The sequence below is a fragment of the Bactrocera oleae genome, chromosome 3 (assembly GCF_042242935.1).
Source record: "Bactrocera oleae isolate idBacOlea1 chromosome 3, idBacOlea1, whole genome shotgun sequence".
NCBI classification, from domain to species: Eukaryota; Metazoa; Arthropoda; class Insecta; order Diptera; family Tephritidae; genus Bactrocera; species Bactrocera oleae.
Genome location: NC_091537.1, coordinates 92,890,035 through 92,910,440, shown reverse-complemented (window position 1 = coordinate 92,910,440; position 20,406 = coordinate 92,890,035). Strand labels below are relative to the sequence as shown.

At 35.8% G+C, this 20,406-nt stretch overlaps 1 protein-coding gene across 1 annotated transcript in view; it reads left to right on the top strand.

The window, feature by feature from the left end:
• Positions 1-20,406, top strand: part of LOC106624863 (nicotinic Acetylcholine Receptor alpha5) — a 177,739-nt gene that overhangs the window by 136,862 nt on the left and 20,471 nt on the right. The window contains exons 8-10 of the mRNA XM_070107248.1: positions 4,883-5,077; positions 12,764-12,850; positions 16,509-16,618. Coding sequence (XP_069963349.1) covers positions 4,883-5,077; positions 12,764-12,850; positions 16,509-16,618 — 392 coding nt within the window. The remainder of the gene's footprint in view (positions 1-4,882; positions 5,078-12,763; positions 12,851-16,508; positions 16,619-20,406) is intronic.

Below are 20,406 nucleotides of genomic sequence, written 5' to 3'. Positions count from 1 at the left end.
TTACACCCGTTAATAGTTTCCAAAGCTGGCGGCTCGGCTTCTAAAGAAGATTTTATACTTAAGTATAAGGCAATTGTCGCAGGGGTAAGGCAAAAACGTGCATATAGGTACTTTTACAAACTCTGACTAGTTTTTCATGCTTGATAAAATTGTCAAGCTTTGTCTGCGTGCCCACCACTAGACATTATTTCACTTTAATGCATCCTTTATTTAATAGCACTCTTTTGCTTAAGTGACAGCTAGTGGACCAACTCAAGCACTCCGTTTTCAAGTTTATAAACTAAACTTAGCATTCAATCCACCCGCCCGTCCGATGCGTGCGTATTTTGCGAAGCGGACCTTGTGCTATTTGCTATCAGTAAGAAAGTAAGCAGAGGCTTAGAGCGCCGCCGCTGTTGCCTAATACACAGATTGCTATGCACACACGGCGCCTGTTTGTATGCAACAATAAACTATTTCGCAAAAATAAACACCAACATTTACAGCAATACTGGCGGGTACACACACACAAACGTGCACACGCGTACCACATTTCAAAATACGACGACCAAACGTGAGCACGAGGGGCACAACTTGCGGCTGGCGGAGCGCAACACCAGCTGGCTCAAAGTTTTGCGCAACGTTTTGTTGCTCAAACAAAGTAAAGCACAAAATTTAAAAGCAAAAAACTAAAAGTTAGAAAAAAACAACAATAAAATAAACAACTATGCTAAAATACCACTAAAGTCGTCGGTTGGCTTGCAAGCACCGCAGCACACACCAACACACACACGCCAAGAGGAGCGAGTGTTGCTGAATAGGCAAAGCGCTGCTTGGCGGCGAGGGTTCGCTGTGGCAGGTACACCGAAGTGGCTTCAATGTAAAGTCTGCGTGCAACAAATAGAAAAACACAGCAATAACAAAAATAACAACCACAATAGCCAACAGCACTCTACCTCGGCAGGGCAATCACTTTACGTAACTTCTTGTTTATTTTCGTGCGCGACTGCACGGCAAACCGATCATTTGGCGCACGCTGTCCCCGATACTGCGCGCCGGCATTGCTCGCCTACCCTACACACACAGCCAGCGCTCTTCAGGCAATTCGGCCATAACTAATGCTACTTCATTGCTTCGCAGTCAAGCGCACCAGCTAGCGAGTGTTCGCTGGTATTTTATTTATTTAGTGGAGATATTTTTCATTTTTCCCTCACTGTTTTTGTTTTTTTTTTGCATTTGCAAAATCATTCGCCCTTCCCCTGCACCGCAGTAAGCACGCGCCAATGGGTAGAATTTTATTGTAAAATTTTTCGCAAATCCAACAGCTTTTGTGGTGAATTCTTTACAAGTTTATGCAAATGACAATTTTCGTTATTTTTCACACACACATACACAGTCACAGCGCGCCGCTTCAGCCGCTTGCGGTACGTTGGCTGCCGCTCATGCACAATGGTTTTGTATAAGCGCATATTGCTCGAGAACTCGCCCCAGTATATAGTATGTGTGTGTGAGCCACTTAAACTTTAGCGGACCACAGCGCTGCGCAAGAAACCACAACAACAGCAACAAGGTCAAGCGTTAGAAGCAAGCTAGCATAAAGTTGTCATTGTAAGTGTTCTCTCCGTATTTCTTCAACTCTGCATGCTTTTTTTTATTGTGCTTTTGTTGTAGGCAAGCGCATTGGGTTTAGCTGCGCTCGCATTTGACATCCCGTATACGCTTTGTTCTATGGAAATAAATTAATGGCCGCCTGTTTATGCTTTAGCGTATCAACGAAAATAAATTGACTTGTCTTTGCAAAGAATTTTGCAGTGAACTCTGCCGTGTTGGCGGTTCGAGGGAGAGGGTAACAGAACTTTATGATATACTACAGCAATATTAGTTTTGAAAGTAAACAGGCAATAGTATGTGGCGCGTACAGACAATATATATATACATATATATAGGTACATATCCCTGCACCTTGTGCGTGACCCAGTTTTGGCTGATTTGAAATATTTTAGTTTACATTTATGAATGGATGCAAGCAAAATGAGCTAAGCATTTGAATTTATCTCTGTCAAAAAATTGTGCTTGGAAAACTGCAGAGAGAGCACATATATTTTATTCGAAATACACACTAATCCAAGAAGGGTCCAATGGTTTTATATTTTATTTAGGTTTTCACAATTAGAAGCACTTTATATATTCTTCTGCTACATATTTTTCACATTCGCTTGAATGATTCCTCGAAATTTTTCTGCATGTTCTGTATACAGTACACCATAAAATTAGCAACAAGTTGTTTAATTAGATCAAAAATCGAATTTTGGCATCAAAGTTTTGGGTAAAGTTTTAAAAAACGCCACCATTTTGTAAATTTTTGATTTTTACTGAACCATAAGTCATTGTATGGATAGTATCTTCTAGTAAAGTTTTTTGAATTTATTCGAAAAATACTAAATCTTTTTATACAAACATGTTGCTGTTTATTTTCATTATTTTTCTAAATATACTCTTAAAATATCACAACAATTGATGAAGTAGTTTTTTTTTTTTTTTTTAATTCCCAAAGATCGCCTTTGCTTAGTCGGGCACTCTAGATGTGCCGCTTAACGCTCTGAGAGTCAACCTCATATTCTTCTTAAAAATCAACAATACAATAAAAACAACAAAAGTTTCAAATATTAATAACTCATTGAAATAATTCTTGACTTTCAGATTCTCTGATATTTATATATTTCTGATAGTAAAATTTAATATATTTTAAAATACGCCTTTAAAATGATTAAATTATAATTATGGTCTTACTATCTTCGAAATATCATAAACCTGGATAATATTATTTTATATATTAATAAAGTCTTCGGGCTCAAGAAAACTATACAACCCAAAGTAATTTACTTATTGTTGTATTCGCCATTGCTTCTCATCTAATTTAGGAGAGTTCTAACCGAGTTACATAAATCAAGGCAAGAGGAACTGCATCAGTCAAACTTATTTCGCATGCAAATCCCTTGGCAAAGCAGCACAAAACTTTCGCTGCAGAAGTTGTTGCATGCAACTGCTTAAATGTGCCAGAACAAAAAGGGAAGCAAAGTTCAAACAAAAGGATATTCAGAAAAAACAAAATTAAAGAAAGCGAAGAATAATACACTTTGGCAAACAGAAATCATTCAGATCGAGCTGATAATCAGCTTGCGAATAAGGAAACTAATAAAAAGCCAATAAAACCGCTACAATTTCACAAAAATTCACACATACACATGTATACATCCGTTGCATGAAGTTTTTGCATTTGCATTACCAGATTTGCTGAATTGTGGAAGCTAAAGTTGAACTTTGCCAGCTGTTAAGCTAAAAGGTTCGAATTTCGACAGAGATTTGCACACTTTTAGCTCCAGAAAACAAAACACAAAATATTATTCCATTTACCATTTCAACTGCCCACATCAGTCACCTGCATTTGTAGACACACACACACACACATAGTGCAACAGCAGCTCTGCAATGTCCGAAATAAATGGTCCGGCGCAGCAATTACTCTTTCCCTGCAATTTGTGTTCAGCTTTTAATCCCGACGGCAATAAATGCATGCCCGCCAGCTGCATTCGCTGCAAAATATAAATTAATTTGAGCAGCTGAAGCTGCACATACAAACATTCGCATTGGAGAGTTGTAAGCAAAGTGTAAAGCAAACAATGGTATTAGCGCACAAAAGTATGCTTTGTTTTGTGCTTTTGCTCGAAAGCAAGCAATAAATACTACGCTCACAGCACATTTTGAAATACATTCATTGGATTTCGATAAAATAATTAGCGCCATGCTGGAAAGCTATTAGATTTAAATAGGCAGAATTGTAGTAAAGTGAGGTTCTGTTATTTGAGTGAAGCTGAAAGCTTAACAATAATACAAACTATGTGATTTTATAACAAAAAATAAAATATTGTTGCAGATTATGTCAAATAGAATTAATTTCTTTTATATATTTTTTCCAAGTTATTAGCAAAACATTTCAAAATAAATTCGTTATTAAACTAATCTGCACTGCAATTGATTGCTTAACTTTTCTATTTTAATGTGTAAATAATTTGTGTTAAAAATTCATAGTAAATCTTGTGAATGCCTGTGCGCTTTTGCAATGTAATTTAGGCCTTTAAATTTTACACAAAGAGCCATATTAGGAATTTATGGTTTTCAGTTCATTTATAACTAAAATATTTACATGCTGAATTATGCACACATTGCTTAATAAATACACAAAACTTCACACAACCACTAATGCATTTCCGAGAGCAAATAGAATCTTAAACAAACACACACATACACATACATTAGCCAAAATATTTTATGTAATTTCCTACAAGTAGTTTATAATCGTACAGAAATTTTTTATTATCTCCAATACAGAATTTATTGACAAGTCATGCATGCACTAAACAACCACAAATCACTACTCATAAGACCATTATTGGCCACTCCATAGAAACACACTAACACACCACTGCATTACATCACAGCCACTCACACACGCACACTCGTTCGCATTCACACACATTCGCATCGTTTTTGTCTTACTACGCCTAATTCTATTTCACTTTCGCATTCATTACTGTTCATTCGCTGCTTTTCACGTAAACGATTTTCGAATTTCCGAATTAAAGTTAACTGTACATAAGCTATTTTCATAAATTTCATGCTAAACTTTTTCTCCAGTGCTTTCATTTGTGTTAGTCGCTCTAATAGTGACGCCGCTTAAATTTTGTTCATCTTCCTTCCCTGAGTTCACGCTTTTCTATTAATATTACTACTACTATTAAATAACTGTATTTATATATCATCGTTTAGAGATGTGGTGTGGTTTCTTAAGCGCTCTTTCATGTTGTTCTTCTTACTAATTTATCGTCCATTCCGCCCGTCACAGGTGTTCCTGGCAAGCGTAACGAGATCTACTACAACTGCTGTCCCGAACCATATATCGACATCACCTTTGCGATCATCATTCGCCGACGCACGTTGTACTATTTTTTTAATTTGATCATACCGTGCGTGCTGATCGCATCGATGGCGCTGCTGGGCTTCACGCTGCCACCGGATTCGGGAGAAAAACTATCGTTGGGTAAGTTAAATTAACCGAGTACGTAAGTATCTAAATTTAATTTAGCTTAAGTGAGATCATGTTGATGGCCTATCGTATATAACGAAGGCTGATTAGCTTGCTAGGACAGGTACTTCAGTTTCAATTACTGCGGAATAGGAACAGAAGAAGCTCCGTTAGCTTCTTGTGGTTCACTGTTCCCTGGACTCTTGGGCCTCAGACCAGCTCAGCATGCGTTGGTCAACTACTAGCAGCTGTGCATTCGAAAAGTCCTTCTGGTCCAGGTTAAATCGTTAGGGATCTAGTGAACTTTCGCTCTCAGCAAAGTCAACCTTAAATGGTTGTAAGACTCCTAACTGGACACGGTTTGATCGTGATTCATGCAGGTAGATTGAGCATTTTACCGGATGCAAGTGGCATCAACTGTTTGGAAAAATATCATTCCAATACTTTCGCCTCGAACGTCCCGCCTTTGCCAGATCAAGGCAAAAACACCAGCGATCTCATGCTTTTAAACATCCAGGTGAAATAGCGGATATAGGAATAGAGCCACTAGCAGATTTGAGATAGGTTCAGGTCGCGTTGCCGTTAGCTAGTATCAAATTACAGCAGTTTTTCATTTGGCTTCACAAAGGACTCCAGCCCAAGTGTGATCTACATGCCATGTAAAGGGATTAGCCATCTAATCTAACCTAACCTGTGCATTTTGACAACAAGTCGCAGGTCTATCAGAGATAAATAATATTTCCGTAAAAAATACGTAATTTTAGGAGTTCAAGCTTTAAAAGAACTTTCGACATCACTTTATTTTCTTTTCAGTAATTGAATTCTCACAATGGTTTGGGAGAGTACAAGCTCAAAGTTACATAGCAAAATAAAAGCGCTTAATTATGTCCTTACATATTGCAAATGTAAGACAAGCGCACATACCTACAAACATGAAAACATAAAATGAGCACACCAGTCAAATAAAAGCGCGCTGCAGTGGAAATGAAAATTTATTTATATATAAATACACTTAAATACGTATGTGTAAGGTGTATGCGCGTGTGTGTGGCTTATTAATAGCGCACTTACATTTGCTGCCAACTTACAGGTGTATAGACTTTAATGAATTACTATTAACTAACAAATCCTTGAAAATTTTAATGCAGCCACTTGCCTTAATTTTATATTTTGTTTTTTTATTTTCTTATTTTTTTTATTTAACAACAACTCTTGCTGAACGCATTGCCTTTGCAAAAATGGCTGCCGCACGAAGCTAAGTGGCACATGGAAAGTTCAGCTGCATTGTGTTGCAAATGCTAAATGCTCATTATGCACACAAATTCAATGCAAAAGCGTTTTGAGGCAAACCAATGTTTGCCTGCTTCATTGCGCTCATCAATGAAACAATGCGTATAAAGCGCAGAAAGAAAAGAAGCCTTCAAGAGTACGCCAGGCAGGCAATTCAATTACGGTTTTTTCGATGCCAAGTAGAAATCACAAAGTAAAAAAGTATTTTTAGCAAACATTTTCAATTATTTGCTTATATGTTTGTGTAGGCAGTTGCATATACTTAGGCGCAGCAACGCAAAAGTCGGCAGTCGAAGTAAAGTGGAATGTTGCCGCAATTATGCGTTTACAGTTGTGCGGAAATTCCGCTAAAGTGCAGTTTATTATTTCTGCAACCCGAACGCTAAACCGTCGAAAACTATGCTACAGCGCCACTTGAGAAGTCATGTAAAACTGAAGTACATACTCGTGCGCTGCTGTGCATACACACATACATAAATACGCTTACTTTGGCTGTTTCGGGACAACATTTTACTGCTTGCAACCGCAAATACAGCTAATGCTACAATGCGCTGTACATATATGTATATGTGTGAGTCGTGTATGTATATAGAGGATATACATACATATAGATTTAATGTTGCTGCTTATAAATTTGCTGCATATAAATATGCGTGTAGGTGTTTGACTAGCATTGGCATTTTAGCGTGCTGAAACTAAAATTAAACTACATTAATTTCAATTTACTCGAGCGCAGCAGAAACACAAATACTTGGGAAACAACATGCCTTAGCTGCGCAAAAAAGACCGCCGCCCAGCTCAAATAGTTTAAAGAAGTACACTCAGCTTTAGCCAACCACAGGAGGGACACTGTAAAAATTTGTGTGGAAGCGGTAAAACTATTATATTTGAGTTGTGACCTATTTCTTTCCAAAATAATACATGGAGTTAAAACCATACACCCAAGGCATATTATTTTTTTTTTTTGTATTTTTGTAAACTAAGCTTAATAGAAGCGCACCAATCAGCAAAATCATCGTCCGCTATCAAATATTTTCCGCATATTTTGTATATATGTAAGTAGTTCTTTATAAAATTACCTATTATTTTTCTGAACTGATCAAAAACCAAATTTTGACAGCCAAAAACGACCAAAATTTTGCATTAAAATAAGCAACTTTTGTTTATTTTGTTTATTTGTACATTTTTCTAGCACAAATTTTTTTTGAGTTTTGATCCACGGAGAACGTTGGAATCACTGCTCCAGTTGAGGACCTTTGTGTTAGCGCTATCGAAGATCGCGTGTTACTCGAGAAATATTTCTGTTAAATTTTACTGTTTATTCTTAAAATACCTATGTACGCTGAAAAGTTTAAAACAATTGAAACAATATATTGTTTTAACTCCTGAAAATCGATTTGCAAAAAAAGGTCATTTAATCCAAAACATATATTGGCACAATGAATTTTATACTATAAGGTGTAAGAAGAACATTCAGTATTTCTTTTGACAGTAGTCCTTATTCGCCTTTATCTTCAAAAGCTCCAAACTCAATAACTAAATTTCTAAATATGTTACAGTGCACTAGGTTTCCCGCAGAAGCTAAGTCTCAGCTAATGTGGAATGTTGCTTAACACAAACGTTTTTCTGCATTTTTCCTTCGCCTCCACGAAGAATGCATCTTCAGCTCGCCGCAACGTCTTCCGTGAGTGCAACAGTAACCACGTCAACTATTTGCGAAAGAGAAACTTCAAAATACCGCGCAGTACTTTAGCTCACACACAACTAAGTACACATCACCATACACACAAATATGCATATGTATATAAAGAACTTGTACTCGAGCATCTGGTTGTTGCCGGCAGTTTTGAAGTTGGTACAATTATATTTTGCTAAAACCTTGTCATATTGCTTTAGTAAATTAGCATACAGGGTGACGGAGACAAATTTGAGATTATAATTTTAAAAATTTTTTCAATCTTCTAAACAAAAGACAAACAGAATAAGAATGTCCAAAAAGTTGTTGACAACATAGCGACGTATTTCAATAAAACTAATATTTTTTCTAGAGCCTTTGCTACTGACATCCTATAACCAAATGTTTATTTGTTGTTGTACGAAGTTTACAGTTTACAGGCACTTACATATTCCCAGCTGCTACTCATCTGCATATTTGCTTAAAATTCTTGCGGCACCGTTAGTTTTGTTTCAACAAAATATCAAAGTTATTCACAGAAAGCATTTGCGAACTCCTCCACTGCTTCATGCTCCTCATCCACACATACGCAAAGAATGATGCAGTAACCACTTGAAAATGATAAAATAACTAGGAAACGAAGTTTATGACGATAACGACCTGACTAAGTACGAAAGACACTGTTGAAGTCGTACTTCAGCTGTGTGCATTTACTTTACACTTCCGAATAAGAGATTACCGAACCAACCACGATGCCAGCCATTAAGTGGTAGGCCAACAAATGCAGTGCTACTTAGGTAGTTACGGTAATGACGCATACATATGGTGTTGCATATGTGTAAGATTATTTCAGTAATTACTACTTTGTTTCTAAACGCCGTTAGAATTTTCGAGGAATCACACGAGTGAATATTATTACAAGTTTGTAGTTTTTAGCTCGAGACTTACAGAGAAATATGCAATTTAATGCTAGTTGGCTACATTTTGCGATGATCGGAATTCAGTATTTAATTGCATATATTACTTAATTGTAGGTTAGGGTCATAGAACCGCTCGCTTATACCTTATATGGAGCACTGGTCGTAATTATACACAGAGTGTGTCCCTCCCAGCACTCGCTTCCAGAAAATTGTGTCAATATTTGCAATTTTTGAGATGTGGAGCAACATGGGAACATTAATTCGAATTTCTCCTAAATTTAAGTTAACGTAGAACCCTTCTAAGTTATTACCAAGTAATGAAGAATGAAGTTTTTGTAGAGAGATTTGAAACTTTACATTAAATTTTCTCTCAATGTGAATTTTTAAAATATTTTAAAATACTCTGTTTCATTTGCTATTATTCGCTGTCATTTGCCATTCAAAACCATTTCATAACCAAACTGTGATAAATTTAGAAATGGCACTTTAATGGAATATTTAAATCTTAAGACTTAGCAACAAGTCAGATAGTGAATGTGCGTGTCTAATGCTATAAACTTTGCTAAAGTGTCAAATTTTTAATGCAAAACTGCACTCAAATGAATTAAGCAAAACAGAGTGTTACCTTGCCTTCAAATGATGCATGACTGGCTTGAGATTTGGGCAGGCTGTTACTATAGATTTGTTGTAGTCACTAAACCATTATTTGTTGCTGCAGTGCAAACACACTCGGCTATGCTCGTGCTTATAAGTTATTCACATCATCATCCGGTGCGAAGGCTGTCAGACACCTACTGCCATGGACAGATAGACATTTAGGAGTGACATTCATGATTTAAATATCATTACTTTGTTGATATTTAGTGATTGCCGTTTTTGCAAATAAAAGGTTATATTTAGTATGAATTATTTCTCTTGCCCCGACGCGCTCATTGTTGGTGGGAAATCCCCACACCACTCCATCTGCGCAATTGACGACGAATTCTCTGGTAGACGTTTTGGCCGATTGCGGTTTCGCGTGTTTCCACGCATTCGCCTTTCCAGAGTTGGCACTGTCAGGAAGACAACCCTTCAAAGGAGTTGTTGTCGCAATCTGGCGACTCTGAATGCCGAACCTCTGATGGTGGAGCACAGCAAGTGAGTCCTACTACTCACATAATCGAGGAATGAGTTCGAGTCTTGGTCTATTCTCATAACTATGACATCACCTTCTCGTATGCTGCCACGATGAAATATCTCCCACAGACTCGTCCTCAACTCCGTCTTTTGTTCTTCTTCAGTATTGGCTCCGTGGATATTATGGCCCACCCCTAACGAAGGTATGAGTGTTTAGGCGTTAGAGACCTCTTCGTCGCACACAAGGCGCAGCTTGATGGCCAACCGGATGACTCCCCTTTCGAAGCAAGCCATTTCGATTTTGAACACCAACCCGTTTGAGGACGATAACAGAATTAGATCCATTAGACCATCGGTAAACGTTGCCTCGAAGGATTTTTTGCTATGCTGACATGTTTCCTCCGGGTCTAGCCGTGCCGATTATGGCATAGTTAAAGGGACGTTTCGCCTCCTCGTACCCCTTCCAATTCCTATATCCTTTATCTCTGGTGATTTTCTTTTTACTGAAACTGATGGGCCTTTACTGTCACGTTCAGTCGGCACCTTGCAAGAGCGAAGCACTTAATAACCTCGGATGTTTGGAGTCGTTTACCTGACGCCAGAGGTTTCTTATTTATGGCTCGACTGTCCTGAGGGCTGGGTTTAGCAAAGCAGTAGAAGCAGCGCGAAGCGTTTGCCAGTATTTCAGACAGGGTACCCATCTCCTACCGAAATGGCGGTTGACGGACTTTTTCGTTCATCTGCGAGCGTTTATCATTGCGGGGGTGCCACATGGAGTATTAAGCCTAAAGTTGCCACCTTCTCTCACTTTGTTTTGAATTCACATCCCCAAAACTCCATTTTTATCCAACATATTTCCATCGAAACTTACTTAATGGTTTTTAGAGTTGCTCGCAAGCAACGAAAAGAACAAGCTCATATTTGCGCTAACCAAACTACAATGTACAGAATCTAAAATCTTCTTCCCCTTACAAAAACACGAACATATACGAATGGTGTACCGTGAGTGAAGCGAACAGTGTTGGCTTTAATTAGAAAGCCAACAATGTGCAATTAGAGCAACACACACAGGCATAATAAGCGACGAGCATGCCAACAGCTACTATATGGTGTACAGTAACAAAATTTAACGGAAGACAAGGAACAACAACAATGTACCGAGCAAATTGTACAAAATAAACAACAACATGAGGTAACAATAGCTCAATGTGGCGGCGGAAGACAGCAGACAAAAAGGGAAGAGCGAAGAGCGCGAGAACACTTCCGTTGCTCACGTTTTCAGCAAAAGTAAAAACAACCAACTTAACGAAGGTAGCCGCGACATTAGTATACAATGCAGGTCAGGCCGAATTAAAAAGTTTAATTTGCTAAAATTAGAAAGAAAAAGGAAATAGATATGTGTGAAAAGGAATTGCTGACATTGCTGCTAAAAATGTCGAACGCCGCAAAGGAACTTTTGCCAAAACACCAACATCGAATTGAATTGTATGCATTGGATTTGTGCAAAATGTAGATCAACACCGAAAGGACTTTATGTTGGCTTTCCTGTGAGTTGGCCGCACTTGTCAATGCTGATTCTTGCTCTTTGGGCGAATTTTACTTTTCCCAATTTGACACAAATGCCGAAGTGAAATAAAATAATGGAGGAAGCAGAACGGAATGAAAATGACTGAAAAGCAAAGTTGAATTGAAGACAAAATGTCCCAAGGGCCAGTTAAAACAAATGCTCTGCCACAGCCTTTGACCGAGTATGATTGAATTAAAATGTGGCACAGACACACTCCCTGGCATACGAATACACCGAGCCGAGGAAGTGAACTGTGAAAAGTGTGGCACTTGCCAATGTGTGTGTATGTAAATACAGTGCAAGTTGTGAGCGTGTGCGGAAAGGACGACCATTCGGCTGGCTGATTGCAAGCGCAGGTGTGTAGGTGAGATTGGCTAAGGCTCGCTTGTGCGGTTGCTGGTTATCAGCAAAAGTGTATTAGTGGTAGTTGGTGTGCAAATATTGACACTCATTTAAAATTACAACACTCCGAGGACGAATGATGAATTGCATGCACTACGGGTGTAGTTGTGTAGACAGGGCATATGTAAGCATTGTTTGAGTATGTGTGTGTTGGTGTAACCGGTACATTTTAAGCACACATGTACATACAAATTTAATGCAAGAAATGATAAAGCCATTCGCATTTAGCTAATGGCCAACACTGTGTCTTAGAAAGGCCTGTGTGTGTTTATGTCACTCATATTATTGTATATGAGTTGGTATAGGTGTGGTTATGTGCTCTGCTGACCACAAATGTTTAAATGAAGTGTAAATATCTTATACCACAACCACACCATCACAACTCAACGTTGGCAAATATACGCTGGTGTAGGCCTTGGTAGTAAACCACTTTTGCCGGAGCCATTGTCAAGTGCTTGAAATGTAAATACAAGAAAAGTTAAACAGTGAATTAAACTTGGTAAGCTTGCACTTTTCTAGGAAATTCAAGACGGGCTTGTGTTAGTGTATGCTGTCGTGCAGCCTAATTTGGACGCAAATATAGAAATTTTTTTTTATATTTTTTTTGTCAACTTTTTTTTAACACTTTCCAATATTTAAAAAAAAAATGTTTAAATATTTTTTTACCTATATTAACTCTTTAAACTCGAATTCTGTATTTATTGATTTATTATATTAAAATTTACTTTCAGGTGTTACTATTCTGCTCTCGCTCACCGTCTTCCTCAACATGGTGGCTGAAACAATGCCCGCCACATCCGATGCCGTGCCACTCTTAGGTAAGCGACAATTATATTCCAATATTGATGTGCGTTCTAAGTGTTTCTCTGTGTTTATTTATTGCCATATAAATGTTATATAACTAAATATTTTCATTTTCAAAAACATACCTTACTTTAACAGTTGAAACTAATATAAACTACATAAATTACTTCACCAGCATACTTAGTATATATTTATATAAAGCACATTAAAAGACATTTACAACCAAGCCATTATTTAGCGGCAAAATAGTATCACAAAATTCAATTTAAGAAAACTTTAACATTTTCACAAAAAAATTTCATAAATTTTCATTAAAATTGCATAAAAAAATTCATACATTTTCAACTTAAAACTCACAAATGCGGTTCACATTCGATAAATGTATCAAAATCATACTCATGCGTAAACTACACATACAAAGTCACATATATGTATACAACAACATTTGTTATCTCGTTCACTGTCGTTCTCGCTGTAGTTTTGTTGTTGTATCATTTTCGTGTTTGCTGTGTTAACCAGTTGAGCCGCGCGCAGCTATCTGCGTCCAGCCTCTAATATAACCATATATTGATGCCTTATCAAGCATTTCAACAAAAAAAAAAAAATTATATATACCTATATATGTATATTTAAAAACCAATATCGATGATTTTATAATATTAAAACTTTGACACGTTAAAAAGTAAAAGCCTAAGGCGATAAAAAAAAACCAGCGACAGCTTTGACATATTTTCACTTTGCATGGCCGTTTCAAGCTTAGTGCGCATAGAAGAACAAAAAACAAACTTTTTCTATGAGTGCCACACTAAGCTTGCCTCGCGCCATGCAATCCAGCTGTTAAACTAAATAATTTAATGGAATTCAGAATAATAAGTTGCAATTATATGCGCTTTTTGTTTAAACTCATAATAGTTAATTAATATGCACCAACATTTATGAAAACGAAAATAAAAATTAAAACAAAGGAAAAAGTAGGAAAACTTTATAGCAAAATTAATTCATGCAGTTTAATTAATTTCAACTCATAACTTTATAATAGAAAATAAAACAAAATTACATATTTTTACATTTATCATTTTCTACCATTTCACTTTGATTACAAAATTTACAAAACTATTTGAAAATAACAGAAAAATTCCCATTTTTCTCTTGCATCCATTTTTTGCTTTGAAACTATCCGATTCAATTCCAACGCAGAACTGCACATTTCGATTTTTTTGCACGTTTTTATAAATATTTCCATTTGAATATACTATCAATGTGTATTTTTAAACTTTAATATCAATTTAAAATATATATTATATTTATAACCTTAAAAATATGTTTAAAGATTTAAATTCAATATAAAATTAGGCTGAAAAAATATTGCACAATACTACTTACATTGGTTTTAATATTTCTGGCATTTAAGTTCGACCAACGACGCAACGTCAGGAGCAACGTCAGATCCCAAATGTCTTTGTGCCTTTGTTAATAAAAATATTCAACAACAGCTGTTCCAAAACAAAGGAATCCAGACTATTAACTCAATAATGATTTCAGCGATCTTTCAAAGCTTATTGAGCTCGCTTCGTCTTAGAAATGTCCTGTTGTTGTTTCAAATCTCGCCATTAACCCAAATAAAGTTAAGATGGTTTTAATTACAAGCAGTAGTCCGAAAATAGTCCTTTCGCTCTACGACACCATAGGCAAACCCAGTAAGTTCTATTGGATCTTTGTGTGGTGGAGCGCCTTAGAAAAAACACTTGCAAGGAAGCTCGAGAGCAATCAGCGAATAACGCTCATCTGCATGTGTGGAGCACTAAGGTTCCACCAATCATGGCACTTAATGTCATTCTGCAAATAGTGCCTAGATATCACCGGCAGGTGTATGGCTCCGAAAGTTGCTATCGGAGTCTTAAAATTTGGAAATCCTCGCATGGTTTAACTACATATCTGAGCTGGTAGGAATAGAAATCGAACACATAGGGAAATTTGTAATGGATACAAGAGGCTTCACCGACTTATAAGTTCGGATACAGGAGTTCTATTCACTGGAGTTCAATTAATGGATTCGCAAAGGACTGCCTATAGTCGTCCAAGTGGGATCAGAGGATCAGTTAGCAAACTTAACCTAACCTAAGATTGATATTGAGGCTAATTCTGTAGACAGCGTTGTAGTTTTGACTACTACAGAAAGATCCTTTGGAGTATCAAAACATTCGAAAAATATACCTTAACTTGTCTACCTCGTCTTTTTACCAACAATTTCGATTATAGGAGAGGACTTATACTGCTCAGAGGCAGCGACCTATCAGAATTAACTAACGAATATTGCAGATAGTTAGGAGCTCAGAATATTAACTAGGCTGAGCTGGGTAGGGCTCAGCGATAGCGCAATTACTTATGGCTGATCAGTGGTCTACAGGCTTAAGCGAGACGCAGCCATCCACCTATACTAGCTGCCTAGTAAATCCCACTCGTTCACAGTTTTATTGGCATAAGAAGCTCATGTTTCCTTAGTTGAAATCCTAGCCACAATTAATTCTTTCACAACCACACATAAACCTCTTCAATATTGTTTAATTAAATAGACTCCAGTATTTATCTCCATACTAATTCAATGATGTCGAATTTAAATGCCAAAAATAGAAAATTAAATTTAGTATTAAATAAAAACAAAATGTAAACCAAAAAATAATTTAGAAAGTAAATCGAGTTACAAAAATTGCTGTGTTTGAACCGTTGAAATGTATGTAATATTAATTAATAACATATAATCTTGAAGTTGCTATACTCTATATACAAATAGCCTCACTTTTTCCAATACATTTGTAAAAACTCTTTCTGCTCGTTGTAACAATTTATTAAAATCACTTATGTACTGCGTTAAAGTTCAAATAACTTAAAATTATAGAAAAATATATTATTAGTTGTAGGCCGAATACAAAAACTTATGAACAGCCATAATAACTGCTCACCCTCTAACACATCTCACTGGTTTACAGATTTTTATATTAATTAAAATTTCATAGTATATAAATTTTTTGAAGAGTAAAAGTTGAAAATTTTGTACTTAACAAGTCAGTCAATTGCTCTACTAATGTAAAACTTGTGTATATACTTTTTTCTTTATTCTTCCTTCTACTACATTTCTTCGCTAAATACTAAAATAACTCGTGACCCCTAAACCACTGCCACTACCATAACCACGACCACTGAATGCCACTATTCGTCACTGTTGAATAATTAAAATAATATAACACAAATTATCGTATCATATAATTGAAATTGCGAATTTTTGGTAATATATAAATATACACGTTAAACGCCCAATTGTATGCAATATTTTTATAATGCAAAACTAATGGCAACACCTTGCATTGCTAATAATAACTGTTTAACTATCTGCGCGAAATTTAAAATTTAAAATATTGCTAACGTTTCCACTTGTTTTCCATACGGTTTACGATTCATTAAAATCCTGCTAAATATTAAAATTCCTTTTGCACCAATAAAATCACAAACAATTTATCCCACCAACAACTATTCACAAGCCATCAATAAAAAAAAAATAACGAAACTTTCATTTCCAAAACCTGAAAAAAAATACTAAATTAAATAAAAAAAAAAATTAAAAAAATGAAAATGAAAATGAAAAATATATAACTCACACGCCCAACCAACCAACAGGTACATATTTCAATTGCATAATGTTTATGGTAGCTTCATCCGTTGTGTCAACGATTTTAATATTAAATTATCATCATCGAAATGCTGATACGCACGAAATGTCCGAATGGGTAAGTTTTGTTAATGCAACAACAGCAAAAACCACTACTACAAGTACAAGAAACATTCATTCATTCAATCAATCAATCAGTCAGTCAATCACACGAAAGTGTTAAGAGCAGCTTATACGAAATCAAGTCGTCAGTATTACTAAGTGTTAAGTAGTAGTGAAAACGCCTGAAAGTATGCAAGGTTATGCCGAAATATACTTTTTGCCTACTTTTTGTGTTTTCGCCTAAATGTATGCTTGTGTTTTATGTTACACTGTGTTTGCTTCGTTTTGCCTTTTACTGTTGTGTCACTAGTGAATATTTTTGCATTTATTATTTATATAATTCCATTTATTAATTTATTATTCCAAAGCTAATATGATTTCATGCTGTAAATTCGGTGAATTTATTTTTTATTTTGTGCCCATGTGAAATGGTAAATCAAATAGTTCTCGCATAAAAATTACCTGTGCTTAGCGCTGAAAAGTGTGTTAATAAATGCATTCCTCATTTGATGCACAAATATGAATTCTTATTTATATTAACATGTGCCATATATATAACAAATACTGTCTTGTCGAAAATATGCTTCAAATTCGCATTATTCTCAATCAATAGAAAACTAAGCTTATCAATTTCACTCACTTCTACAAACTAATAGAAACTATACTTAAGAAATTGTATGTTCCTAAAAGTGGCTAGTTTGATAAAGTTCAACTTCTAGTAAAAATCACTAGCAGCCGTTTCAAAATTTCATGCGGCAACGCTTAAATTCAGTATTCCAAATTAAATGCACTCCGAATAGTCCATGCAACGAATTTTTATTTGCCTGCTATGCAGCATACTTTGAGGCGCAGTGCTGAATTACCGGCCTCCTAATTCTATGCTGTCCATATTTCCTTTATAACTGAACTTTTCTACATTCCACATCTTTATTCTTTTCAAACGAAATTTATATTTTCTTATACTTTTTTAATGTCTCTGGCTCCCACTATTTTTTTTTTTTATATTGCTGTTATTGTTAGATATAAATATATATATATATTGTACCCAACAAAAACAAAAGAAAGCATAAAATATCAAATGCAGCTATTTACAGGAAAAATTCAGAAAACAAAAACAAAAGAGAAACAAGAAACAGTGGTGAAATGTAATACAAAGAAGTCGCTCGCTATTGTGTGTGTGTATTTTTTGTGTGTTGTCGTTAAACGTCCACTGCCTACTATAAATGTAATTTATGTAATGAAAAATATCGTAATGTTGATGTTGGGCCCCTTTCAGCGTGGCAAGCAGCGAAGTCACGTTAATGAATTACAAACCCGAAAACTTACGTTCGTATGTATGTTTCCTTTGCCGCAACCAATCGGCATGTGTATGTGTGCGTGTGCACACTCGACGCTGCGATGAGTGTGCGCGCTCAATGCAACACAGCCACCGTAACACCAATTTCTTTTAAACATATAGCATTTTATAGCTTTTAAATAATATATTATATATAAAAAAAAAGCTTCTATGAAATGCTGCAAAGCAAAAAAAAAAAAATTTTATGGTGTTTAACCGCTTTAAAGTGTTTAGTTAATCTACTGTATTAGCGTAAATAATAGTTTTAAGTTTCACTATGCTTGTACTTTGTTATTGAGCATACTTCTAGGCGTGCTGACTCTTTGCTTGCAGTCTCTATGTCTCACTTTAAAATATTTCTTGTTTGGCTTTTCGTAGTAACTTTCGCAATTTAAGTATGTATAAGACATGAAAATTATTAACATTGTATATAGATTATTATTTGTTTGAATTTATGAGTTCTTTCCAAATATTTAATGTTATTTGCCTTTTCATGTCAATACTAACCAGTTATCTTACTAATGTATTCAAACCGTACGTCTGCAATTTACTTTTTGTTTCAATAATTCATTTAAGTTGGAAGGAAAATTGAACATTATATATAATATCTTGATTACTTAGCTTAAGGGACACACGTACTGTGTAAGCACACAAAAAGAAAATTTTTGAGAATAAAAAAAATTACTGTTTCGAATATTTTAACAATTTAAAGCTGTATGTAAACATGTTCAAAACAGTAACATTTAGATGAAAAAACTGTAATATTGCTGCAGTGATTCCGCTCTTCTCCGGGGATGAAACTTTAAAAAGTGTCTCTACTATAAAATATTTTCCACACAATGACCGGTCGAAAAAATACAAATTGACAAAGCGGCGGGGTTTTAAAAGAAAAATATGTAATATTACCTAAACGTTTTGATCATTTCCTGCCGAAATTCGAGTTTCGATCTGAACGGCTACACTTTAAAATGATGTCACCCAAAACTGTTTGAAATATCGATTTAAAATTTGGGTACGTTATTTTTGCATACATATCGAGATATGAAAGAAAAACGTTCTTTCTACCCTGCACAAAGTATTTTAAATTTGCAACGAAGTTTGTAACACCCAGAAGGAGTCGTCGGAGACCCTATGAAATAAAAGCATATATGATCAGCATGACGAGCTGGGTTGATTGAGCCATGCCCGTCTGCCTATCGGTCTGTCTGTCTGTATATATACGAACTAGTCCCTCAGTTTTTAAGCACCTCATCTTTTCTCAATAAAAAGCTGCTCATTTGTCGGAACGACCGATATGGTTCACTATAGCATATAGCTGCCCTACAAATTGAATGAACGGAATCAAGTTCCTGTAGGGAATCTTTGTATTAGTGAAGGGTATTATAGCTTCGGTGCGAACGAAGTTAACGTTTTTTCTTGTTTCCTTATTTTGTTAATTTCAAATTTGCTGTTCCCCTTACGAAACTTTCTGCACCGGCACCAAGTCAGCCAGAAAACCGCATTGTAATCCAAAAAAAAAAAAAAGTAATTAATTAACTATTCCACGCATTTATAAATACTTTTTTCACCATACTTCCGCGATCTTAAGCTATCGATTGAAATATTTAATTGGCGAACTGACTGTGTGCATAATAATGCACAAATTATTGCAACACATTTCCATTTAAATATCCCTTAGCCAGGAGTTACACGCATCACCGCCGGTATTGTAGGCAATTACCACAGTTATTAATTATGGAAAAATCGCTTCAAAACATCGATCTTCCATTTACGCGCGACAACTGTGTTGATGGCAGCAAAATCCCTACAATTAAATTACGTCTACTTATTTATGCGAAAATGCTTGTTCAAAAGCAGAGTGATGCCACACTACTGAAACGGCTTGAAGTCAACAACCAACGCAGCCTTTGGCGCGATTTATTTGTATGAGCGGCGCGTAATGTGAGCGTACATTTGCAACCGTACACATTATGCAATTCAATTAAGAGCTGCAATGATGATGGCAACAACAACAAGCAGGCACGCACACAGGAAAACAAAAAAAGCCAAATGAATTTCATGAAATGTATGGTATTAAAAAGAATTATATAATATTTCCGAATACATAAAAAGCAATTGAGGTCACCAATATGTGGCATGCCACAGATATGGCTTTCTTTTCGTTGAAATTACGCACACACACACACACGTACACAAATAAGCGGCTTATCAATCATTGTGAGCTTAGGAAAAAAATGTGAATGGCTTAAAAGTGTTTGAGCAGCAATAAGGAAGCGTGTTGCAAACAAATGAATTAAATGCAAAAGGCATCCTGCCATCAAAGGCAACATGTGCAGTTGTATTGATAAAAACACTGATATACTCGTATAGCATATTATACTACTAGTAATTTAAAACAGAGTAATTATCTAGCCAAAAATCATTTAATGATGAAAAAACAAACGTCTCTTAAAAATGCCATATTGATA